Below are 25484 nucleotides of genomic sequence, written 5' to 3'. Positions count from 1 at the left end.
GATTACAGGTGTGAGTCACCACACGGCACCAAAACTCAGTTCTTGGTCTTGGCAAGCACTATGTTGTAGGGAAACACAAACAGGGGACAACATAGCCATCTCCATGAATGGAGTCGTCTCCATGTAGCTGTATATACAGAGAGCTAATGGTCTGCCATAAGTCACAAAAAGAGCAAGCAGGGAAGGGAGAGGGGAGAGAAGAGCCACTGAGGGCGCTGACCGCTGTCCAGTCCCTGCCTTCATCCTTAAGTCATCCTTGTGAGGGTGTGTAGGGCAGGGACAGACCTGGAGAGTCCTCTAGAGATGGAATTCATCCATGCTTCTGGATTCATCTCCTAAAGAAGGCTACTGTTTACGTGCTGCAAACCAAGTGATGCAAGTGTGATCTCATTTCATTTCATGTAAATTTCATAATAACTCCCTGGAGCGATGAATTAGAAATGAGAAAACTGAGACCCAAAGAGGTCACACGCCTTGTGCACTGTCACCCAGCTAGTGAGTGCCAGAGCCAGCACGCACCTAATAGGCCTGTTTGAGCCTAAAGTCCATGCTGCTAGCCAGCATGGAGCTGTTTCTTCTCCTCTTTATTTCCAAAGACTTGAGTCCCAAGACATTTCTTAGCCTGGCCTCTTAAGAGAGAGTGACCTTGGCAAGTCACTTAACCCATCTGGCCTTGCTCTGCCCACGTGTCAAGAGCTGCTGCATCCAGCCTTGAAAGAACCCTCCAGCTCTCAGCTGCCTGTGATTCAATGTCAGCTTTTGATTACCTCCTAATGGGGACTGGAAATAGTAGGGAGAGACTCCCTCAGAAAAGACAATTGGAAAGCTGTTTATTTAACTCAGGCTTCTACAAGCATCTATTGAGTTCCTGCTATTTCCAAAGCACCCGACAGGGATCCCCAGCCCGGCTTATTCGCCCCAGCACAAAGACCGTGCCATTGAGGGGCACCCCTGCCCACCTCCCAGCCACTCCAGTGTTTCAGCTGCATTGTGGAGTTGTTTCTTAATGTACCACTGTGAATGGTTATCTGTCGATGAGTCTGTTTCTGCTTCCAGGCCAGGAGCTTTCAGTGCCTCCAGGATTTAACACAGGGTCTGGTACAATGTAGATGTTTTTCATTGTTTGTTGCACTGAGTTGGATTGGATTGAATCGGATTAGATTGGATTGAATTGGAAATCAAGTTGAATTAAACCCTAATTAAATATTGAAGGAAAGAGTATACAGGTGAAGAAACGAAGATGTTGTTATCCTGTCTTCTTTTGAAAAGTTAATCTGAGTATAGAAGAGTGGGTGTCTGCCCAGAGGTCGCACGTAATTCTAGGCAATCAGAGCTAAGACTGAGACAGCACATACATTTAGTCAGAGCCAGACCGCTTGGGGAGAGGAAGCTCTATGGCCTTGGCTGGTCTGAGCTGACTTACCAGAGGAGGAGCGATTGGAGCAGGGCCTTGAGGATAGGTGAATGAGAGGAATCACGAGGGAATTACAGGTGTAGGGAATAGCACGAGCAAAAATTAGGTTGGACTGTACCTAGCAGCTTTACCAAGAGGACAGCCTGACTAGGGGAGAGGATTCAGGTATGGAAGGTGGGAGGAAAAAGTCAGATTAACAGAGTGTAGCTGGCTATGCAATGTCTCTGATGTCCAGCCTCAGAGTTCAGGTTTTATCTTTAAAGCAGCCAGGTATCATTGAGTATTGCTGAGCAAAGGAGTAGAATAATCAAAGCAGAGTTTTAGAAGGTGGTTCTAAGAGCAATGCACAGGAAGGGTTGGAAGGAGAGCCTAGAGCAAGGAGACTAGAGCACTAGATCACAGGGGGCTGCACTGGTCCAGGCAGGAGCAAAGGAGGCCAGATTCAAGGGGTGCTTGGAAGAGGACATGGGGCCAGAATGAAAGGGAAGAAAGGGATATGAACAGGGTAATGTTGAAGACATGTAACTGGAATATCGTGGGTACAGAGTGGTCAGAGCAGACACTGACATAGTCTAGATGGAGGGTGGAGGAAGTGGCTTTGCAGAAGAAAAGGTGCTTTGTCGTGATGATGGATGCTATGCTAGCAAAACTGGTCAGAGCTGATGCTCAGGTCTGCAGCTCTTACCCACAAGTGCCTTTAGTGCTGACTATTAAGTACATGTCACTTTATTCTCTGCTCTGATGGCCTGGAATTACCTGTGACCACTGGGCAGGCACCCACTCCTCTGGAATACAATTAACTTCTCAAAAGGAGGTAGGATAACAACATCTGCATTTTTTCATCCTTATACTCTTTCCTTCAATATTTAATTAGAGTTTAATTCAACTTCATTTTCCATTTGATTCAGTTAAATTCAACTCAATTCAGTTCAACAAATATTTAAAACATAGGGGAGTCCATGGGGCAGTGGGTTTGGTCAAGAAGACAATGTGTACTAGGGATTCAGGGTTGGCGCCTGTCAAATAATATAACCTTGATGATGTATAGTGGGTAGAAAGAAGTGTGCTCCCAGAATCCGGGTATGTCAAAGGGCAGGATAATGTATGGGTCATCAAACCCATGGAGTGGGAAGTACTCCACAGTGGGCTTTGGCTGTGTTTGCTTTGGAGATTGTGTCCATTAGGATGTTTTGGCTGCAAGTAACAGACAGCCCAACTCACATTAACTCAAACAATAGACAGTTATCTCCCTGACAAGAATTCAGGAGATGGGCCTTTCCTCGGCTGATTTAGCAGCTTGGCAAAGTCAGGGTGCTGGGTCAGTATTGCCACAGTTCTTTTGGCCTTCAGCTCATAGTCACAATAGGGCTGCTGAAGCTCCGAGCATGCAGTAGGTGGCATACAGGAGGTAGGGGCCAAAGGGATTTTTCTTCTTCATTATTTATTTATTTTAGAGACAGGGTCTCATTCTGTCACCCAGGCTGTAGTGCAGTGGCACGATCATGGCTCCTGGCAACTTTGAACTTCAGGGGTCAAACAGTCCTCCCACCTCAGCCTCCCAAGTAGCTGGAACCACAGGCACATGCCCTGCTAATTTTTAAATTTTATTATAGAGACAGAGTCTTGCTGTATTGCCAAGGCTGGTCTCAAACTCCTGCCTGAGCCTCTCGAAGCACTGAGATTATAGGTATGAGCCACCATAACCAGACCAATGAGGTTTTTCTTAATGTGACTCATGCCTCTTATCAGAGAGGAAGATCTGTCTCAGAACCTTCTAGAAGAAAATCCTGTATAGCTCACTGGGTCCATGGCTAGTATTCTAGACATTGTCAGATGGAATGGAATTGCCACGGATTGGCTCCTGCCAATCACAAGTCATTTCATGGGACTGGTGCATTGTCACCCAAACACAATCACAGTTATTTTATTATGCTAGAAGGGAGTGCATTTGTTATTTCTTTATATAATAATGCTGTGTAACAAACCACCTCAAAAACTCAGTGGCTTAAAATAATAAACATTTGTTTAACTCACAAGTCCACAGGGTCAGTGATTTCTTGAACTTCCAGGTCATTTTTCTGGGCTCACCTAGATCACTCACCTGCTTGGGGGTCAGCTGGCTGTTGGTTGATCTAGGCTGGCTTGACTGAGATGGCAGGTGTAGTCAGCTCTCCACATGTCTCTCATCCTCCAGCAGGATAGCCCAGGCACATTGTCACGACAATTGCAGAGGGGCAAGAGAGCAAACCCAACGTACAATTCCATTTCAACCATTTGCCTGCATGGTACCTACCAACATCCCACTGGCCAAAACAATTCACATGGGTGAGCCCAATTGGAGGGCTCTGCAAAGTTACATGGCAAAGGGTGTGGTTATAAGGAGAGGTGAAGAATTGGGGTCACGGCTGCAGTCTTCCTCAAGGGGAATGGCTACTGAGGAGGCAACCAGTGTTTGTCCCACGAGCTTTGTGCCTAATCTACTCTATGCATAAAGACAAACTCATCTTGAGGGTGAAAGGATGGGATTAAACAAACAAACAAACAAAACCCTGGGATGAAGAAAAAGGCCTCAGCCCAGGAGCCAAAATGTTTTTGGGTCTCTAATTATGATTCCCTAATCACTTAACCTCTGTGGGGTCACTTAACCTCTATGGCCCTCAGGATTTTTATCTGTAACATTGGAATGAAAATCCTTGTTCTGTATGCCTTCTAGGACTGAGAGATGGTTAAATAGGGTAATGAATGCAGAAGCGCTTTGTGAGTGAAAAGCATGATTCCAACAACCATGATTCACTGCAGATATTTTAAGAGAGATTGATTAGGGGAGCAGCCAGGAAGGAAAGCTCATCTCAGGCAAACAAAGAGAGCCTAGTCCTCTGTTGGGGTGGGCTGAGAGGAGCCTCTGGTCTCCTTTGGGAATACACTGATGGGAAGGAGGGCTGACATTTGCTGCTGGAGAATGTGGGTCACCATGCATTACACGGAGCGATGTGCTTGGCTGACAAGAAGGCCCTGGTGGCCTCTGCTCCAGCATCCAGCCTGTCCCAGTCCTCATAGCCTGGGTCCCCAAAGCCCACGTGCCTGCTGATGCTGCACATAAGCCTCAAAACCAAACAGGGAGGAGCAAACTGTGCACCCTGGACCTCACGGGGTAACAGGTGTGAAAGGGAAGCATCATTCAGCCTAATCAAGAATTTCTGGGATACATTGGGAGGGGGATAGCCTGTGTGTGTGTCTGGGGATAGCTAGCTTGTAGCCTCCTCCTTCTATATGAAGGTCAACTGATAGCCTCTTCTTCCTCCCCAACAAGTCTGGTATTAGGAAGCACAGGGCACCTGTTTGACCCAGACCACTCCGGGACTCCAGAGCCATCTCCCAACTCCAGCGCATGGGTTTGAGTCTTCAGTGGGCTGGGGGTTCCTGATGCCCAGTCATGGCAAAGCTTGTGTGGAAGTACTTTAGGAGGCTTAGGTTACAGGCATGTATTTCTGTCCCCGAAGCAAAGTGAGATGATGGACACCAATCAGATTGCTTTCCTGATGTCCAGCCCTCAGGAATGGGAATCATTGCAGAACAGACTCGGGGGTGTGTACCAGAGATTGTTTTGGAAACTGGGACTCTCTGCTGGAAGGCTTTTGGAGAAGGCTATCTGAGTGGGGTCGGGGGGACTCTCCAGATAGAGTAACAGTGGATTGCAAACTTTAATCCAGTGCAAACTGGCTTAAGCAAAAAACAGTTGGGGTGGGGGAGCAATTTGGTTTCCTTTACTGGAAAGTTTGGAGCTAATTTTAGCTTCAGGCACCATTTGATCCAGAGGCTGAAGTGAAGATCGTTAGGATTTCTTTGCTGCTTATTCTCTCTGACATCTGTCCTATTGGAATCCTTCTCAAGGTCTACGTAGGGACCCCAGACTTACAAGCTCCCTATTTGAAGTTGAGTGAAAAAGAGAGTGTTTCTTACCCTCTTTTTGTGCCAGTTGCTCTAACACAGTTTCTGGGAGTCGACGGTATTGCACCTATCTCTGAGTCAATACCTACTCCCAGGCTGGGGCCACATGCTTTGCCCCTAGAGCTGGCAATGGACCCCTCCTGAGTCACAGAAAGTAAGCGTCAGGGAGGAGATTTACCCCAAAGGAAAATCGAAGTGCCATTAGTGGCCGGAGAGGGGGCGGTAGGGGGCAGAGGTGGAACATACTGTGTGAACTATGCGGCCAGGACCGGACACTGAGTCCTGGGGATGACTAGGGGCCAAGCAGGCAAGAGGGGATGGCCCGCTTGGGACCTGGCCCTGTGCTGGCTCAGCTTCTTCTTTGGAGGGGAGGAGGGGGCGGGAAGCATATAGAGAGTAGCAAGCAGGCTTGCTCCCAGGCTATGCAGAAAGAAGTCAGCAAAAATGGACCTTGAAATAGGGACAGAAACGAACTTAATTAGAGCTAAGCAAGCCATTTGTCTCCAGGAAGTGACATTTAGTCTTCCCTAGAAGTCCCCAGATTAAGTGGTTTTACAAAAATGCCAACCAAGGTAGAGGATAGATTTTTCAGTGTGGGAGGAAAAAAAAATAAAACAGTAAGTCAATCCAATTATGGAAACTTTTGTTGAGTACCACCTGAGTGCCAGGCCCTGTGCTGGAGGTGGTGGGAACCCAGCCCCAGATATCAAGGCACTGGTGGCAGAATGAACTGGTGCCAGAGGAGGCCAGTGCTGAGGGAGGAAGCCACTGAGTTGGAGGAGAGGGTGATCTTTTCTGGACAGAGCAAAAGAGGAAGGCTTCATGGAGGAGGTGGTTGCACTGAACCTGAAAAAGTGGGTAAGGTTTAGCAAGGCAGCCTGCCCTTAGTGGGGACGAGGAGGGAGACGCAAATACCTCCTGGCCTTACCCAGTCTAGTGGTTGGCGCAGGTTAGTACCACTGAGGCTGGAGCTGCCTTTTGTGCCCATATCCTGGAAGCAGCTCGCTGGAGACGTTGAGGGAAATCATGTCCCATGTCCCATGTCTCACGATGTTGGGAGTGGGTACAGAAGAAGAAGGGTGAACTCTGATTTAGACCCTGAAGGCTTTACAGCCATTCTAAGTTAGAGAGGAGCAGAGGGGTGTGGTCAGTGGGAATTTGCTATCTGTGCCGACCTTTGAATCTACATATGTGTGTACATGCACCAGTGTGTGCACAGGCCTTAATCTACATATACACATGTGTTGATAAGCCCAAGTGTATTCCTGCCCATATCAACATGCACATGCATGTAGCCATGTGTTTGTATGTGCACACACATACCCAGTGTTGTCCATGCACGTGCACAAGTCTCTGTGGGCCACGTATCTGTGTGTGTCTGTAGACCTGTGGCCATGGGCATGTGTGTGCACACAAGTCTGAGTTGATGCCTGGAGCTGTGGATACATGCGGTACACATGTGTCTTTTGTGCTCCATGGCGCCTCAGGGCTCATCCGACTGCAGGAGCTCATCATGGCCCCATCGAGATACAACATCCGCCTGAAGATCCGTCAGCTCCCTGTCGACTCTGACGACTCGCGCCCCTTGCTCAAGGAGATGAAACGAGGCCGGGAATTCCGCATTATCTTCGACTGCAGCCACACTATGGCAGCCCAGATCCTCAAGCAGGTGTGTGAGTGCTGGCCAGCGGGAGGGATGATTGGGAGCTGCTGGCCACTTCTCCCACCTCCCCTTCCCAAATTCGGGTGTGATGCTGCCAGATCTAAGTTTGACTCCTAGCTCTGCCACTTTCCTGCTATGTGACTTTGGGTGGTCACTTTGCCTCTCTGAGCCTCATTTTCACAAGCAGCAAAACGGACACTGCAGTCTTTACTGTGTGAGTTGGTGTGAGGATGGAATGATCCGCCCAGCCAGGCCTGACACAGGGAGAGTGCTGAGTAGACGCGAGTTTCCATCCCACCTCAGCGCTGGTTGGAGGCAGAGGCTGCCGGGAGGTGCCCATAGCCACACAGGAGCAGAGCACTCCAGGAAGCAGAGAGGCCTCAGATACTCAGGAACAGCCCCCAGAATGCCTCACTGCCTCTTCCAGTGACTAATTCCCCGTAGCCCACGGCACTTGGTGTTACTCTCCTATTACTGGAAGGTTTATCGAGGCTCTCGTACCATCTGCTCAGCTCTGCAGCAAAAGAGGGGGAGGAGAATGGCTCTCAGTCGCGGATGGGCCTTCGTTCCCAAACACAGCTCAGCATGGCCTGCTGAGGATGAGAGCCAAGCTCCACCAGTCACCTAAGAAAATAAACAGTGAAATCGCCTACCACCCCCTCCAAGGGTGCCACAGCTGAAACCAAAAACACTGATTTGAGCTGGTGCTTTTTATAAAAGGCAATTATGTCATCCCCAAAAGCATTTCTGGTGATTGGAGGTGGCATTCTGTGGGGCTTTGACACATGACCCTCAGGGTCCAGGTGATTTAAGGGGTGCAGGAGGAGACATGCTGAACCGGGTCATTCTCAAGGCCTTGAGGGGCTCAAGTCCCATCCTCCAGTTGGGCCCCATCAGGGTGCCGGGCCTGAATGGCAGCCTCTATTCCCAGCTCCCCGCAAAGGAAGCTCCTTTATGACACACTTAAAAGCCTCATTTGAGGGTTTGAGTTCTGCTTCTGCCCTTTCACGTTGTGTGCCCTGGAGCAAGCGGCCCAGGAGTCATTCCCCTCCTCTGTAGATGGGGTTCATAATCCCCGTCTCATACTATTATGGAGGCTTCAGTGCAAGGAGGAAAACATCAGGAGTTTCTTCTGACACCCAGCAGGCAGTTGACACCTGGCGTTGGGCATCTTTCAAGCTGCAGTCGAGGAAACATACACTCCCCAGAAAGCCCATAACCCTCAGCCTCCCGGTCAGCTGTGCCCAGTGCCTCTCCTCCCCCTCCACGGCATGTGTAACAGAGGAATGGTGACAATCACGGCTTTGGTTTACTGAGCAGCTGCTCTCTGCCGGGTCCATGTAGCTCGTCATTTACCACCACACTGGGAAACAGGGACAATTCTCTTGCCCAATTTATAGGTAAGGAAACTGAGGCTCAAGGGGAAAGTAATGGACCCAAGGTCATCCAGGCAGGAAGCCAGAAGGGACTCCCAGGTCTGTCTGATTTTAAAACTTCTGGAATTAGAAGTGAAGATTCTGTGCTCAGCCAAAGTCAGATTTAAACGAAGTTAAGCCAATCTGCTTCTTGCAGGACTTCCCTGAGCCTTTAACGTGCTGAGGTGGGCTGTGACTCTTCAAAGGTGGGAGGGAATGGGCAGCATTTGCAAAGTGTACTTGACCCGGTGACATTTTCCCCCAGAGCCCTCTGTGGGCCCAGCATTCTGAGGAACTCTGTAGAAAATGCATTATAGTCATTAGTATAATAGATTATAGGCTTCTAATAAAATACGTAGACTTCATGATGGCGGACAGTAAGAATTCCACAGTGGCCACGTGGCCTGCTTTGTGGTCAGCCAGGATTAGGGGAGCAGGGATGTCTCAGCCCTTCCTGGGGAGGCTGAAGACAGATCTGCCAGCTCAGGCCTGACTGGGCCAGGGGGTTAGTGGGGTTGGCGGGAAACTTACTGCCTCTGGATACAGGACAGGGAGCTCAGCTGAGTGGAGTCCAGGGCACTTAAGAAGGCAGCCTCGGACTGATGCCATCAGCATTTCTCTTAAGTGTGGCAGGCCGAGAGACGCTTACTCAAAAGAGGCAGCTAGACCCCACGGGCCCTGCAGAATTTGGAATCTTTGAAGAATGTGACCCAAAAATCTGCATTTTAATCTGTCCCAGGTGACTTTACAGCACACTCCAGTGTGAAATCAACTGCTGTCTGCCAGGCAGTCATTGTCACTGTTCAGAGGTGGTCTCAGAGGACACCCCACTCCAAGCAGCCAGCCTTCCCCAACCCACTGCCAGTCCCATTCTCAGCCCTGGGTGGGGATTGGGGGAGGGCTGCTCAGGGGTTCCCTGCTGATCACTAACACTCTGCTTTTCCATAGGCCATGGCCATGGGCATGATGACTGAGTACTACCACTTCATCTTCACCACTCTGGTAATGTACCTCTGGGTCCTGGCACAGGAAAGGGGTGGGACTCTCTTGGATCAAGGTCATTGTGGCTTAGCCTGGGCCAGCCCACTGAAGACAATTGCTGCAGCTAGAGGAGACCCAAGCTGGACTTGCTTCCTCAGGCTGTAGGGGTGGCCCCAGGTAAGGGCACAAGTATGTCTTTGTGACCTGCCCACTTTTGAGAGGCAGCATCATGTTATAATTAAGGACATGGATTCTGGAGTGAATGTGAACACCAGCTCCTCTGCTCACCACTGGTGGTTCCTTGGCTAAGTCACTTAACCTCCCTGCCTCAGTTTCTTCCTCTGCAAAATGGGCTTCTGCCTCCTGGGATTACTGTGAGCACCAAATGAGTTAATAAGGTAACACGCATTGCCTGGTACATGAGGAGTTCTGGAAGTATTCATTACTATGATTATCATGACGCTCGGTTCCTAACCCACACTTCCCCACGCATGTCTCGGGCTTCACGGGAATTGTCACTTTGGATTCCGTCCACATTCATACTGAAGTCTGCCCACTCACTGTCAGCTAGCCCAGCCCACCTACAGGCTCCAGATGGGTCCTGTCCAAACTCTGAGAACATTTAGGGCCATTTGAAACCCATTAGGATAATTAGCTGTGGCCTGAGATCAGCAGAATAAAGAGATTCCTGTGCCAAAAGGGCACCCACCCTGAGCCATCCTGCCTTGCAGATAGACACCCTCAGGCCCTGCTGGGGCCCCGGGCAGACTAGTCCACCCATCCCAGATCTGGGGCGAGTGACAGCCTCACTGACTGCCCTGTCGCTTTTCAAAAAACCTCCTGCAGTATGTGTCAGCCCAGCCACTGCAGCCCCGCAGACCTCTAACCATATTCATTCATTTATCCAGCACCCAGCTAGCTTCCCCTAACCTAGGAGCCCCTAGGTTCCGAGGGTCTGGTGGAAGGTGGGAAGTTTGACGCAGTCTTACAGAAAAGCAGATCTTGAACTAGGCTTCAAATGGTCCATAGGAGTTCACCAAGGGAGAAAGAGGAAGGGCATTGTATGCAGAAGGAACGGCATAAGCGAAGGCCAAGAGGCAAGTTAGCTCTTCGTGGTATGCAGGAGCTGGCTTGATCCAGCGGGTGAGAGCCAATTGCATTATCTCCTCCTAAGCCTGTGTCATGTTGGTAGCTTGAAATCACTGTGATGGGAGAGCTTACACGCGCTCACACAATGGAAGTGAGCAAATGCTACAAATAAGTGCCCCTCCCCCAGAGAGCTGGTTATTAAGCACTTATGCTCCCTACAGCCCCTCCCTCTGCACCCTGTGTCCACAGCAGAGCTCAGGGGCCACCCTGAGATTCTCCTGATCCAGGGGTCAGACCTGGGGACCTGCCAGGAGCCATACTGGGAGAAAGGGATCCTGGAAGCTGGCAACTGAGATCAGGCAGGGTGAAGTCAACTCCCCTGAATCCCTTCTGGATTTCCGACCACCTAAACTGGCTGCTTCTTGCCATGCTGTCTCCTGGAAAGTCAATGGAGGCTTAGCATGAGGCTACCAGACCCCTGAAACTCTACCTCTGTCCAGAGCTGGGAGCAGCGCAGAGGAGCAAGACTGGGAAGGTGGGTGGGGCACATTCCAGGGGTCCACAACCTTCTCTCCACTCATGGCAGCCCTCCCTATCCCATCCTGAGATCCTTGGGTGCTAAGAACAACTCCTGGACCCGGGGACACTAGGATCCTCTCTCTAAGGCCTTCGATCTTGAACCCAGTGGCCAATGGCATTAATGGCCAGGGTACTGGGGTCACTGGGATGGTGCCTTCCCCAGAGTCTTGTTCTGGAAGGTCAGCCAGGCTGCAGGGCTGAGGGGCCAAAGCTTCAGGCCCTGCCATTTGGCCAGCTCAAGGACCCACCCGCTCTGGCCTCGGAATGAGGCTTGAGCCAGGCAGAGATGCTTTTAATAGGATATTTACAGCTGGGACTGGGAGCAAGGCCCAGACGGGGTTTAATCACAGGCCCTGTGCGTGCAGAGTGGGTGGCAAGGGCAGTACTCAGGGTGGGTGAGAGATAGGTAGATTTTTTTCCTGCTCTGACCACACCCAATTCTACCGGAACCTCCCAATGCCCCAAGGCTTTCTGCTTGGTGGCCCTATCTTGTATTCCGTGTTGGATCCATCTCTGTACACCCCTCCCACCCAAGTGCCTAGCTCAGTGCCCAGGACCTTAGAGAGCATTCTTTCTGTCTTCCCACGGGCAGACCTCAGTTGACTGGCCAAGAAGTAGTCATCTGTCCCAAGGGTGGTTTCTGCAATCTTGCTGGTGACACAACCCCCACGCTGGGAGCATTTAGCTATGTGGAGGCCAGTCATCTATTTGCCACCAAGACTGGAAATTAGTGAGTGGGGATCAGGGATGCTGGACATTCCATGATGGGCAGGATTCTGGAGATGAGTTGTCCAGCCCCAGATGCCTATGGTGCCCCATTGAGACACACTGACTGATACTCAGCCAATCCACAACTGGACCCGGGAAAGTGGGTGATAATCAGAGAAAGAGATGGTGAGAAGAGGCAAAGGAGGAATGGATGGACAATTGGGATATGATGTACCCAGGGCAGCTGTGGTGTGCTAAAGTCTCTAGGGAACTGAGACTAGCCCCGGCCAGTGTCCATTTTTCTTCATTTTCTTAATCATTCATTGATTCATTTATCCAGCAGCCATATACAAATGCTCTCCAAGGTCCTGGGCACTGCACTAGGCACTTGGGTGGGAGGGATGTCCATAGATGGACACACAAAGCTCACAAGCTGGTGGCTTCCTTCATGTGTATAAGAATCAAGAACTGTGCCCAGTTAACCTCTCTGTTCCCAGCGCCCCAATAGAACCTGGCACATGGTAGGTGCTCATTAATGTCTGGATGGATGGACGGACGGACAGATTGATGGATGGATGACTGTAATGCAATGTGGAAAGTAATCAGTGAAATTGTCAACACATCAGAGCAGTCAGTTAAAACCACTCTGATGCCAGTTGACCTGAGTTAGAATTGAGACTCTTCCACTCCCTTGGGCAAGTTACTTAACCTCTCTGTGCCTCATTTTCTCATCTATACAATGGTGACAGTAATATTACTACCTCAGAGGATTGTTATGCAGAGTGCATTGACATCATAAAATGCTTAGAACAATGCTTGGCACTTACTACTGTGTAAGTGTTAAATAAATAACTCCTGCTCTTGCTTGCTGTGTGCTCAACGTACCCCATCCCATCCAAAATTCAGAACAACTTTCCAAGGGAGATAGACTCTCCCAGTTTTGTAGAAACGTGGAAACTGAGACTCGAAGTCACTCCGCAAGAAAGGGGCAGAGCAAGGATTTTTTCAAAAGCAGCAGGAAGCTGTCCAGCTCCAAAGCCCTCTGCTGAAACCTACCATGCTGAAAGTCCACAACGAGTGTTCCCTGGCCTCCTCTGGCCGGCTCAGATTCCACACAATGCCTGGCCATGTTGGTTCAGGCATGGTAATTGAGGTCAATGGGGAAACGGAGCCTCCTGAAATCCCAGCAGTGCCCATGCTTCACCAGTTCCAAACCCCTCTGATTTTAGGACTGGACATTGTGGCTCACACCAGTAATCCCAACTCTTTGGGAGGCCAAGGCAAGGGGATCGCTTGAGGCCAGTATAAGATCAGCCTAGGCAACATAGTGAGACCCTATCTCTACAAAAATAAAAATATTAGCCAGGCATAGTTGGGCAGACCTGTAGTCCCAGCTACTTGGAAGGCAGGCTGAAGCAGGAGGATTGCCTGAGCCCAGGAGTTAGAGGCTGCCGTGAGCTATGATTGCACTGCTGCACTCCAGCCTGGGGAACAGAGCCAGACTCTGTCACGTTAAAAAAGAAAGCAAGAAGAAAGCCCTCTGATTTTCCTCTTTACGCATTCGAGGCCAGCAGCAGGGCAGTTTGCACTCCCCATTGACTGGTGGGGAAACCTGGCATCAGGCACTCCCCGAAGTTTCATAGCAGATCAGTGACAAGAGGCCTTGGCTCCTGACGCCCGGTTCTGTCCGTGGCTGTTCCAGCTTACTGTCCTTCCTCCCCACACAATCTGAGGGTCAGAAAGAATGGACCCTTCCGGGGAGGCACAGCCCTTGCAATACACACAATTCTGCAGTGGAGTATGGGGCGGGGTCTACCAGAGTATCTCCCAGCAGAACCCCATCGGTCAGAGCACCAGCTGTGTCCCCCTGGTGTTCTCCCTCAGTCATATCCTGCTTCCGGTCTTCAGGATCCTCTTCCAGCCCTGTTGCTGATACCTCTACCTCGTGATCCTCCCTCTTTGTGCCCATTGGTCAGTTGTGGCTTATTTGGGAGCACAGTGGCATCTGGCATTTATCTCCTTCCCTTTAGGAAACCCGCATCACCAACTCTTCGCCTCTAAAAAATTCTCCAAATTTGCTTCTTCCATGCAGAAGACATTTTAATTACCCCAGCTGCCATTATCTGTTCCAACCAGCTTTGAGCCATTCCCAGATAACCTCGCATTAATCAGCCCCAGCTGAGCCCCTGGTACATGTCATGTGTAGGTAAAAGCCTGGAGGTGAAAAAAGAATTATAATAAATTAATAGATAAGCAATCACAATTAATGCCACTTCCCAGCAATAACAGTTATATCATGGGGAAGATATTTTCATCTGTCATTCCTTAAGGCGATGTTTTCCAAGCTTCAGCTCCTACCCATTCAGACCCATGGGGTGCTAATGAATTAGTCTATTATGTTATGCTGAATGTTTCTAAAAGGTCCCTCGTCGATACTGAATTCAGTGTGTCAACATTTGGCATCGAGAACGCAACTTTTTGCCAAGCAGCAAGGTTGCACACAGTTCACAGTGTACAGCACTTGGGGTCTTGGCCCTGGGCAGTCTGAACAACAACAACAAAAAAACTAGAGCTGGACAAAACAGCCTCTTCACCAGCTCCCCATTGTCATTGTCCTCATGTCACGGGGATGGGGGCACTCTGTGCTCGGGCCCTACAACACTTTGCGGCTAAGCCCAGGCTCAGGGATGACAGGGAGGAAGGTGATCCCAGGCACTGCCACCCCAACCTGCCCCCTCCTGGGCTGTGATCAGCTACAGCCTCTGTGTCAGTCTCAACAGACCAAATGCTGCCTCTGGAGACCAGAAGGGCTGTTGCCACCAGCACCCAAGCCCCCACCAAGGCCAGAGATGCTGCCCTTCACACTGAGTCAGGTTGGCCTTTGGTTACCTAGATGAGGGTGAACCGAGTCATGGAGGCCCTGGGCAGTCTAAAGCTTTGGCATCTTTCAAGCCTCAGATATCAGGTCAACACTGAATTGGAGAAGAGGCTGAACGCCATGCGAGGAAAGGTGAGGAGGGCGCCCCCTGTAGGCAGAGCTCAGCTTCTCTTCCATGGCCGCAGTAGGTCAGCCCTGGTCCCAAACTTGCATAACACCACTGTCCAAAACGAAATCCTTCCAGCTCCCCAGACCCTCCTGGTTGAAAGGCAGTTTGGAGAAGATCTCATCCTCCACCCGAGGCAGTTTACCCACCCTCTCCTCAACTTCCAGTCTGTAGATAACCCCAAATTAATCAGCCCCAGCTGAGCCCCTGCTACATGTCATGTGTAGGTAAAAGCCTGGAGATGAAAAAAGAATTATAATAAATTAATAGATAAACAATCACAATTAATGCCACTTCCCGGCAATAACAGTTACATCATGGGGAAGATATTGGGTTGGTGCCACTAAAAATAATAATAAAAGCCACAATGACTTTTGCACTAACCTAGTATTTTCATCTGCCATTCCTTGAAGCTCCCCCGGAAAGGAGGATGTGAAACACTTGTGGCTACTTTCCAGGCTCTTCCCGGTGATGTTTAAGTGCCCCAGGAGCCAGTCAGTTGGCTGACCCTTCTTTCCACTTTGAGGAAAAGGAATATTCAGCCCACAGCTCATAGGGGAGACAGACCCAGACACAAGCAGTTGTTACCAGTGGCGTGAAAGCCCAGAAGTCTCAGGATAAGAGCAGAATCGCCTCTGACCCACTCTGTTATGCATGTGTACAGGAGCAATCAGGAGAGGCTTCCTGGAAGAGGTGACGCTTGAACTGATTCTTGGAGAATAGCTTACCCAAGGGAGGTCAAGAAGACAGACATTCTTGCCAGGAAATAGAAGGCATACGAAGGTGCTGGACAGAGGAATGAGAAGCAGGACGAAGGGTACAGGGTTCGGCGAGACTGGGAAAGGGAGGCTAATGCAGTTGGGTGTTCCTGGGACAAAAAATGAGAGAGGGTAGGAAGGAAAGTGAGGCTGGAGGGGTGGAGAGCTTTGGAAAACTGTACTAAGGAATTTGTACTGTATTCTGAAAAGACTACAAGGAGTCGTGGAAGTATTTGAAGTGTGGAAATGACAGGCTTGGATTTATACTTTAGAAAGATCCCTCTAGTCCCTGCCTGGAGGTGACTGCCCTGGCAGTGGGCATGAGTTGGGGGCCGGGCGGTCAGAGCCTCTGGGTAGGAGGAGATGCGTCATCACAGGGGAGAGGGAGGGCTCTGGAGCTGGGTAGCTTGCTGTTGACTCTCACTCCCCAGATACAGAAACTTGAGCAAAAGGCCTAATATCTGTGTGGTTTAATTCTTTCCCTCCTAGTAGAGTGGAGTAATAATAATAATTATTATAAATATTATAAATATAAAATATTATAAATATAAAATAATACCCTCCTAGTAGAGTGCCTATGTAAATCAAATGAGTTAATACAAATGAGGTACTTTGAACAATGCCTACCGTTCTGAGATTTGTAGGTGCTCAGTAGATGTGAACTGACTGTGACTGTTCTGATATTGCCAAGAGGAGTAAGGTAGGAAGACCCCAACCTATGTCTGCCCTAGGGGCTATACCCAGTAGCTGTCACAACCTGCTGCCAGACGAGGCAGAACATAAACATGTGTCAAACACATACGTGATGTTTAATATGTCCCAGACATGTTCTAAAGACATCTACAAACTCACTTCTTTTCCATGACAACTCTATGTGGTAGGTGACGTTATCAACCCCATTTTGCAGATGAGGCAACTGAGGTGAGGAGAGAGGGTGAAACTGGAGCCCAGGTGGTCTGGCCCGTGTCTGGCTGCCTCAGGGAGCCGCCCTGGAGGAGCCGAGGGAGGGAGACCTCTCCTGGGATGTTTATTCTCTCCCCTCCTTGCCGCCTTTCTCTGATTCGGGAGGCATCCTGATCTAAACCCAGACCCATCTGTGTGTGTTTCTCAGTCACGAGTATCACTTAGATTTGTGGCTTCTCAAAACACAGACTCCCCAGGCTCCACCACAGACTGTGCAGCAGAGTATCTAGGTGTGGTTCATATTCCACAAAAATAAAATCCCCAAAGACAATTCTGATGCACATCTCGTCCTGGACACCCACCGGCGACGTAGAACACAGAGGGTTTGGAGTAAGACGATCAATGATGCATCAGTCAATGTTTGACAGCTAGCTCTCCGAAAGGGAGAAAAAGACATAACACAGAAATCCTGATTCGTAATGCTTGCAAATTTCCATGGTACAAATACTCCTACCATGGCCAATACCAAGCTAGCCATGTAATGTCACTGAAGGCAGAGTTAGGAAGAAATGCTAACATTCAGCTCTCACTAGCCAGTGTGAGCCAGTGGCAGCACACCATTGAAACAGACCTGGGTACAAATTCAACTCTGACTTGTATGAGCTGTGTGACCTTAGGTAAGTCACCTCACCTCTCTGACTCTCTTTTCTCATCTATAAAAATAGAATAGAGTGCTATTCAATGCCTTCCTCCCAGGAGGACTGTGAAGATGAAGCCATGGAGTCCATGTGCAGGGCTGAGCACTGCCACCCCCCACTCCTTATTGACACTGGGGTCACAGAGACACCCTCTGGCCATCTCAGAGGGAAGCCCCCATCTGCTGAAGCCCCTCCCTCCTGCTGTCACCTAGCCCCTTCCCAGTCCCAGACCTGGAGTCAAGGCTGTATTTGTTTGGGCAAGCTTGGGACCAGACTTTCTTGCCTGGGCTTAAGTCTGCTCCAAACCCCTTCCCTACTCCCCAAATCATTGAACAGGAAACCAACACAGTGCATTCCAGAAGGAGGCCACTTTGGGGGTGCAGGAGGAACAGGAGAAGTTTAACACCCATTAGAAAGATTGCTCAGAGACCAGAGGACGCCAGTCCAGCGTGAAAGGGCTCTAGGTTTTATCAGTCATCATCTTTTCATGAATCATTGTTGATTTCACCAAAGCTGCGGTTGCGATGGGGCTGGATGCTCCCCATGACGGTGGCAGTCACAGAGAGTCAAGCACAGCCCAAGTGTGTCCCCAGCCTCTCCCTCCCAGCACCAGATAGAGTGACTAAGTGGGGGGCCCAGGGGAGAAAACAGGCTGGGGGCCAGAAGGAGGGCAGCTTAGTGAGGGGAGAGTGTGGGAGAGTACAGACAATAGATGAGGAGGAGCTCAGACAGTGACCTCGAGACTCAGTTTCTCCACTAGTGGGATAGGGCCAATCTAGACTGTGCAAGTATATATTTCAAAAAATCCAAACCATGAGTCTCATGCAAATATAGAAGGAACATGTGTCAGAGATGGATTCAACTCACTAACGAGAGAACCAGTAGGATGGAAAAGCTGACTCAGGGAGCGTTTGAGGAATTGGGTATTTATAGGTAGGGTTAGGGGGAGCACAGACTAAGACTTCTAGGTTGGATAGAAAAAGGATTAATGTCCTGTAAGGCACTAAAACCACAACCTTGGGGAGTATCTCCTCTATGTGACAAAATTATGCAAATTAACCCAGAGTCTAAGCTTTTAATGAGTAGCTGGCAATGGGGTCAAACCCAGGTGCCTTCTCCAGAAGAATGAAGTAGTCCTGGTAGGCCTGGTAAACCATGTTTCGTTGTCATGTTGGAAAAGCACGCTGCTCTCCTTCTGCCTGATTTCCAGGTTTGGGGTGGTTTTCAACAGGACAGAGCTCAGCTTTGTTCCTCACTCCCACCCGCAACCTCCTCTGCCACCATCTCTCCCAGCTTAGGGACACCTGGCTTCTCCCTCCACCCGTTTCCCCTCTCTGCCTCCTTCCTTCACCAGCCTACCCTGCCCCCAGAGCCAGAGCTACAGGGCGGGGCTAGAGCCAGCCTCATCTGTATTGAGACCCTATTCTCCTGGACCCTTGGCAGGGCCTGCCTGGCCCACAACAGATAGGCTGACCGCTGCTCGGCTGCTCCTAGGAGGCAGGGGATGGGGAGGTCCTGGCTGGGATCGGGGGAAAAGCAGGAGAGAAGAGGGCCATACTTTTTGAGTCCTAGGCAGAAAAGACTGTTTTTAAATATCCTCTTCTAGGGGGTAAAATGCTCCCTTCAGCCTCCCTCTGTGTGACAAGATGCCCAGAACTAGTAGGTCTCACCTTTTGAAAGGAAGCAGCATCATTAAGCTTCCTCTGCATGTGAGGCTGGGTATTTTATGTGAACTATTTCACTGGGTCCTAGAAAGGGTAGTGAACCCCATTTGTGGATGAAGAAACAGGCTGAGATCCCCTGGTTATCATGGGGGGGTCAGTTGCCCAAGTTCTGAGTCAGACTCCAGGTGCAGTGGTCCTATGGGCGCTCCTGTGACTACCCCGAGATCCTGCACCCCTCCTGCAGGGCTCTGCAGGGAGCTGTGACCTCAGGCCCTGGGGCGACCCTGATTAGGGGGTGGGTAGGAGGTGGGGCTGAGTTCTCAGTAGTGTGCATGCCTTGATTTACACAAACCTCTCTCTATCCAGGATCTCTATGCTTTAGACCTGGAGCCCTACCGCTACTCAGGCGTGAACCTGACGGGATTCCGGATTCTCAACGTGGACAACCCACACGTCTCGGCCATTGTGGAGAAGTGGTCCATGGAGCGACTGCAGGCAGCTCCCCGGGCCGAGTCTGGCCTGCTGGACGGAGTGATGATGGTACGGCGGCTGGGCGGGGCGAATTCCAGGGGCTCCCCACCTGCCTGCCTTCTCTTCTTCTCTCCTTCCTCTTCTTTCTTTCTTCCCTCCACCACTTCTCTTCTTGAGACCTTCCATGTGTCAGCCAGACCCCAGGCTAGGGACTGGGGACACAAACGTGAAACAGACAGTCCCTCCCCAAGGGACCCCATCTGATGGGGATCCAGACATGTAAGCAAAAGGTCACAGAGAACAGGAATAAGGCCCAGAGATGCTGGTCACAGAGGACCTCAGGCTGTGACACACAGGTGTGAAGGCCGAGGAGGCAGAAAGAAGAAGGTGTGGTCAGGGCCTAGGTGTCAGAGGTGGGGTGGAATGGGTGGGCAGGAGAAGGTCTGAGCTGCAGAGGGTGGTGCTCAGGGTGTCTGCAGAGCAGCAGAGTCAACCAAGCCTGGCCACTCCTCAGAGGCGTGGACAGAGTCACCTCCAGGGCCTCCAGGCCTGTTTGCTCACCAGGACATCATGTCCCTGTGGCAGGGGAGGAGACGGGAGACAGGACAGGGTGGGCTGAGGACTAGAGGACCTTGGGAGCCACTCTCAGGCAGGCCCTTCCCTGCAGACTGATGCAGCCTTACTGTACGACGCTGTCCACATCGTGTCCGTGTGCTACCAGCGGGCGCCACAGATGACCGTGAACTCCCTACAGTGCCATCGGCACAAGGCCTGGCGCTTTGGCGGCCGCTTCATGAACTTCATCAAGGAGGTAAGTGCCCCGCAGCCCCCGCCAGGGTTGTCTCCCCGGGGCTGTGGGCCCTGCAGAGCAGCAGAGTGGTCTGGGAGTCAGGTAGGACTGATTCTCATTCCTGTGACCTCAGGCAAGTTGCCTCATGTCTCTGAGCCTCAGTTTCCCATGTGAAAATGGGCTCCATAGGACCAAGCTTATGGTATGATTGAGGGGCATACATCTTGGGCAGCAGGTGGTCAGCAGTGCCAGCAGGATACAGCATGGGCTCGAAAGTACAACAGATGTGGGTGTTTGCTTCCTGGCTGTATGACCTTGGGCAAGCTGGAGAGCCTTGCTGAGCCTCAGTCACCTCATCTGTGAAATGGGTATATGAAGCGTAACCTACCTCATGGGCATGTCAGATGAAGTTAGACATTGCTTGGAAAGTGCTTAGTGCAGGAGGAGGGTCAATACATAATAATCAGCCCCACAAACTCATCTTCACATCATGGGCCCACTGACCAACTTCCCAGCCAGCACCCTCACTGGGACGCACCTCTGCTGGCACCAGCTCTCTTGTGGAAAACCCCATCAATGGAGCTGATTCTAGAGAAACCAGAGAACATGGAACCTGTCCTGCTGCCAAGACCTTGGAACACACAGTGCCTACTTTTATTTCAAAGGCTTCTCCATCTGCCCCTGTCCTCGTAAGCTTTGGGTGGCAGGGCTTATTGTCCTCATTTTATGGATGGGGAACATTAAGGCCGGAACTTGCATCCTGGCTCCATGACAACTAGCTGCGTGACTTTGGGTGAGATGATTAACTCTTTGATCTTCAGTATGGTATAGTGAGTGCCTGCCTCCAGGCGGTGTTGGGAAGACAGTGAAAAACTATGTGCAAAGCACCTAACCCAGGACCTGGCCAGAGTCAAATCCCAGCAGATGATAGACAAAGTTCGGGACAACGAGATCTAGGCAGAGTTATCCTGGGCCAGAGGGAGTGACCATGTCCAAGGTAACACCAAGGGCAGTGGGGGAAGCCTTCTGAAAGGACTCCGGATGGAAAGGATAGATGAGCTCTCTGTAACAATCACAGTGGGCCAGAAGTGAAGCTGGCTGCCTTCTTAGGAGCACACTCATTTATTCAATCGCACTTTGTCACTGGCAACTGGGTTCTAGGCTCCCAGCTACGCCCTGGGGGTCCAACAGGGCTAAAACAGACTCACTCGCCTGTGCACACGCAGAGCCTAGAGAGGGAGGCATTCATCAGGTCACAGCACTAATGGAGAGAATCCCATATGTAAAGGAAGATAGCTCTACGAGAGCAAACAGCAGAGAAACTCCCCACCTTGGAAGGGGGTTGAGGAAGGGCAGCTTCCCCTGACGTCCCAAGTTCACCATTGCTGCTTCCAGATGAGACCAAGTACAGCTCCTCTCACACAGTAGAACAATCAGTGTGGATAAGATACAGGCTTTAGGGCACCACACATGTGCCTTTGGATCTCATCTCTACCTCCTCGCAGCTGTGTGGCTTCAGACAAGTTACGGGACATCTCTGAGTCAGTTTCCACACCTGGCAAACTCCACCTCACAGTTATTGTAAGAGATCAATTCAGTGCCTGGCTATAGTTCCTTCACCCCTAGAAGGGACTCCAGTCCCAGATGTTTTGGTATAGGAGGGCCTGATGATCCCTTCTCATCCAGCTTCTCATCCCTCAAAACTGCACAGGACATCCCACTGTCCAATGCCCTGAGCAGGGCCCTGGCTGGGCAATCATTGGCTTGCTCTCAGGGAACTCCTGACTTTCAGCCCCCTGCACCCCCTTCCTCAGCAGGCCTCCTGCTGAGCAGCCGTGTGTGAGGCCACTGTGAGGGTCTCAGTGTCCCAGGCCGCAACTTGGTCCTATTGCTCCTCTGGCTCAATCGGGAAATTTGGGAGCCTTAGGAGCCAGACAAAAGTGACTTGGAAGCTTCACCACTTTTTAACTGCATGACCTCGGACAAGCTACTGAAGCTTTCTGTGCCTCAGTGTCCTCCTCCATCCAGTGGACATAACAATAGCACCTTATCATCGGGTTGTTCTGAGGATTAGTGAGTTTCAGCACGTGTGTCACACTAGGGACAGCACCTGGCTCATAGCAGGTGCTGAACAGGTTGGCTGCCGTCACCGTTAACGTCCGCTATCGCTACTGTTATCACTGTGCCTTCCTGTTTGCTAATGGGGTTCCACTACCAGATCTCCAGGCCACATTGTTTCAGGGACACCCACCCTGTTCACACTTCACCTCTCAACCCTTGGAAATTTTGAGGCTCAGCTGTGAGTCTCTGAGGGGAGCAGATTCACCACTGCCCGCCATAGAAAAAGGAGCTCTGTTCTCCTTCCCAGGCCCAATGAGTGACCCTCACTGCTCACATTCCCTTACAGAACTCTTTCAGAAACATTTATTCTATCTCCATTTTAGGTCCATGGACGTGGCCAAGGCCCAGAGTAGCCCCGTGGTGCCTGTGGTCCCACAGCTGGCCACAACCAAAGCTCAGATGCCTGCCTGAGCCCAGCACAGTCCTCCCTCATACCATTTCCAACTTGCCCGTCTCCCCATCTGATTGCATGACAGTAAATCATTTTAAAGACTTGGCATTTCTGAGCGGAGCTGGAAGATACCAGGCCGGAGTTCAGAGCGTGTGAAGCATCTTTCATTTAGCAAGTCCTGAGCGGTGGCTAGAGGGGGCGGGCAGCGCAGGAAATGTCACGGGGAGGAGCTGTCTGCACTCCCTGGCCTGCCCTGCCCACCCGCCCACAGACAGGCCGTGCACCTGCTGGCATTTAATGCCTCTGTAGCTGACAGGCAGGAAGGCTCTCCTCACAGTGCAGGCTTGAAGGCACCTGCTGTGATTTCCCCTGGGTGCCAAGAGATAGCCCGAGGGCGTGGGGCCCACAGAGGAGAGAAGACGGAGGGACTGGGGAGCCAGCCTGAGGGAAGCTGAGCTTCCCTGTGAAGTCATAAACAGTGGCTTTTACCTTCTCTGATGCATCTTTTAATCTCTGTTCCCGACCCCTTGGTCCCCAGCTCCCTAGGCGCCATGTAAGCTTCCCCGACTCCACCTTGGGTGCCTCGACCCCAGGCCTTTCAGTGCTGCTACTGCAGCAAATCTGTCTTGTCCCACCCAATACTTGAGACCTGCATCATTTAGTCCCTCTTTGAGCCTCAGTGTCCACATCTGGAACATGGGGGCAATGCTGATGCCCAGCTGGCAGGGTCACAGTGAGAACTGAATGAGCTCATGTGGGGAAGGATAATAGCCCTCTGTGACCAGCTTTCTACTGGAGCCTTGGGCCAGGGCCCAAGTGACTGGTCCTCCCTTCCCAGCCAGAGGCCAGCCCTAATCTAAGGGAGCTGAACAGAGGGAAGGCACGAAGGAGAAATAATAACCTCTGTCACGTCCTTGTGATCGTGTATGCAGGCACTGTGCCCAGCACTCTATATGCCTTTTCATACCTGTGAAGTAGGTAATTTCTCTCTTCCTGAAGCTCAGAGTGGTTGCTTTGTTTGTGCAGAGCCCACTTTCTAACCACTTTGGTTTTATAGCCTCCTCTCCTCCAAAGCATGGCCCCACTGCCTGATTTTTTATGCACATTTACCCACCTACCCATTTACCTGTAAAAGTGTCTTAGAGCTGCCCATGTGCTTGGAGATGTCTAAGGATTTTCATTTGGGATTTGTCAATAAAACTCCAGGGAACTGTGGACCCATGACCTTGTGGGTTGAACTGTGAGTGTATGCATGGGTGCTGGGGGCATTCCGCAGGGAGAGGCTGTGGAGCCCCATTCAGAATCTGCAAGGGAGCAAGGCTCGGAGTGGTTAGGAACGCAATGCGGCAAAGCAAGGACTGGGAGCCAGGCTCCCACTACTCAGACCTCCTTCCATTGCCCCGTGCCTCTTCTCCGGATATCCTCCCTCCCTCGCCCACCCTCTCTCTGGCCCAGTCTGGCTGTGTGAGCTCCCAGATTTTCTCCCCTCCTCTTGCTCCCAAGCCCACATTTGTTCCCAAGGACTCCAGGATGTGTGGGCCTTGTTCTTGCCACTGACACAGAAGGCTCGGGTATTTAACTGTGCACCAGCTGCCATCCTAAGTTCTTGGAGGAGGGAAACAGGTCCAGACTGAGGTGTGGGGCCCTGGGATCCCAGGTTCTAGTTTGGCTTTGCCTCTTGTTCTACTCTGTGAGCTTGGACAACCCATGACCCCCCCCCGAGGTCTGCTTCGTCGTCTGTAAAGTGGGAACCATGATCCTTGCGTGGCCGCCTCCCAGGCTGCTGTGGAGGTTACAAGGCGTGAACAATGTGAAAGGACCTTGTAGACTCAATGTTCTCGGCCCGCAGGAAAGATGCTATCTAGAATCAAGTCAGCAAGCTTTCTCTGTAAAGGGGCACATAGAAAATAGTTTAGGTTTTGCAGGCCACACAGTCTCTGCTGCAACTAGTCAACTCCACAGTTGCAGCACAAAAGCAGTATGTAAACACGGGGGCATGGCTGTGAGCTAATAAACCATTTACAGAATCAGCCAGGGGCCAGGCTGACCCTCCAGCCATAGTATGCCAACCCCTGATGTAGAAGATGGAGCTTTTCCCACTTTAGGTCTGCCCCAACCTCTGCCTGCCTGTCTCTGTGTTAATGATGCTAATGACGATACAAAAATAACAAAAAGCTACCATGTATTCAGGGTTCATCTTGTGCCAGGGACCATTCTCAGTATTTTATATGGCTTATCTCATTTCACTCTTACAGCATTGGTAAGATGGATGCAATGATTAGTTCCATTTTACAGATGAGGAAACTGGGGCAGAGGGGTAAAATGAAATACCCAAGGTCACATGGCTAATTGTGGTTGGACCCAGCATTCAGACCCCGGAGTTCTTAACCACAACACACATGGGACTGGAGTTGGGAGGCGGGGGTGGGGGGTGATTTCAGTCTCCCCTGCCTTTCAAGGGGCTACGCCAAACATCTGGTTCTACAGCCAAGGCCAGCTTGGCCCTTTGGCTTTTCTGCTTCTTGGCAGGCCTTGCCTGCCCCACCTCTGCCCGCCTGCTTCCCTGCCTGTCTCCCAGGATCTGACATGGGCTCCCCCTTCCCATGACTTCAGGGCAGGGACTCATTTGAGCGCATCCAAGATCGATGTTGTACACGAGAAGGTGCAAATGTAAAGCTGGCTAAAGAGCATAATAGAATTTATGGAAATCGCTGGCTCGCACCGCAGCCCGAGCAATGATGGAGGTGATTATTAATTAATCATGGTCTTGGGGGAACAGTATCAGTGCAAGGAGTAATTAAAATGAAGCATTGTACAGTTGTACCGAATGATGATTTATGAGCCCAA

At 50.8% G+C, this 25484-nt stretch overlaps 2 protein-coding genes across 3 annotated transcripts in view; both read left to right on the top strand.

Annotated features, from left to right (window-relative positions):
* The window catches only part of MRPS15 (mitochondrial ribosomal protein S15), a 602556-nt gene that overhangs the window by 177363 nt on the left and 399709 nt on the right, over positions 1-25484 (top strand). Inside the window, exon 1 of one of the 2 annotated variants that reach the window (XM_050800409.1) lies at positions 19420-19423. The exons of the other annotated variant lie outside the window; for it this stretch is intronic. The gene's annotated coding sequence lies outside the window, so the exon portion shown is untranslated. Of the gene's footprint in view, positions 1-19419; positions 19424-25484 lie in introns of those variants that run through there. 2 annotated transcript variants of the gene reach the window in all.
* GRIK3 (glutamate ionotropic receptor kainate type subunit 3) overlaps positions 1-25484 on the top strand; it is a 239112-nt gene that overhangs the window by 155411 nt on the left and 58217 nt on the right. Inside the window, exons 4-7 of the mRNA XM_050798039.1 lie at positions 6850-7031; positions 9389-9442; positions 19231-19404; positions 20003-20146. Coding sequence (XP_050653996.1) covers positions 6850-7031; positions 9389-9442; positions 19231-19404; positions 20003-20146 — 554 coding nt within the window. The remainder of the gene's footprint in view (positions 1-6849; positions 7032-9388; positions 9443-19230; positions 19405-20002; positions 20147-25484) is intronic.

Source organism: Macaca thibetana, chromosome 1, assembly GCF_024542745.1.
Source record: "Macaca thibetana thibetana isolate TM-01 chromosome 1, ASM2454274v1, whole genome shotgun sequence".
Lineage (NCBI taxonomy): Eukaryota > Metazoa > Chordata > Mammalia > Primates > Cercopithecidae > Macaca > Macaca thibetana.
This window is presented reverse-complemented; position numbering and strand designations above follow the sequence as displayed.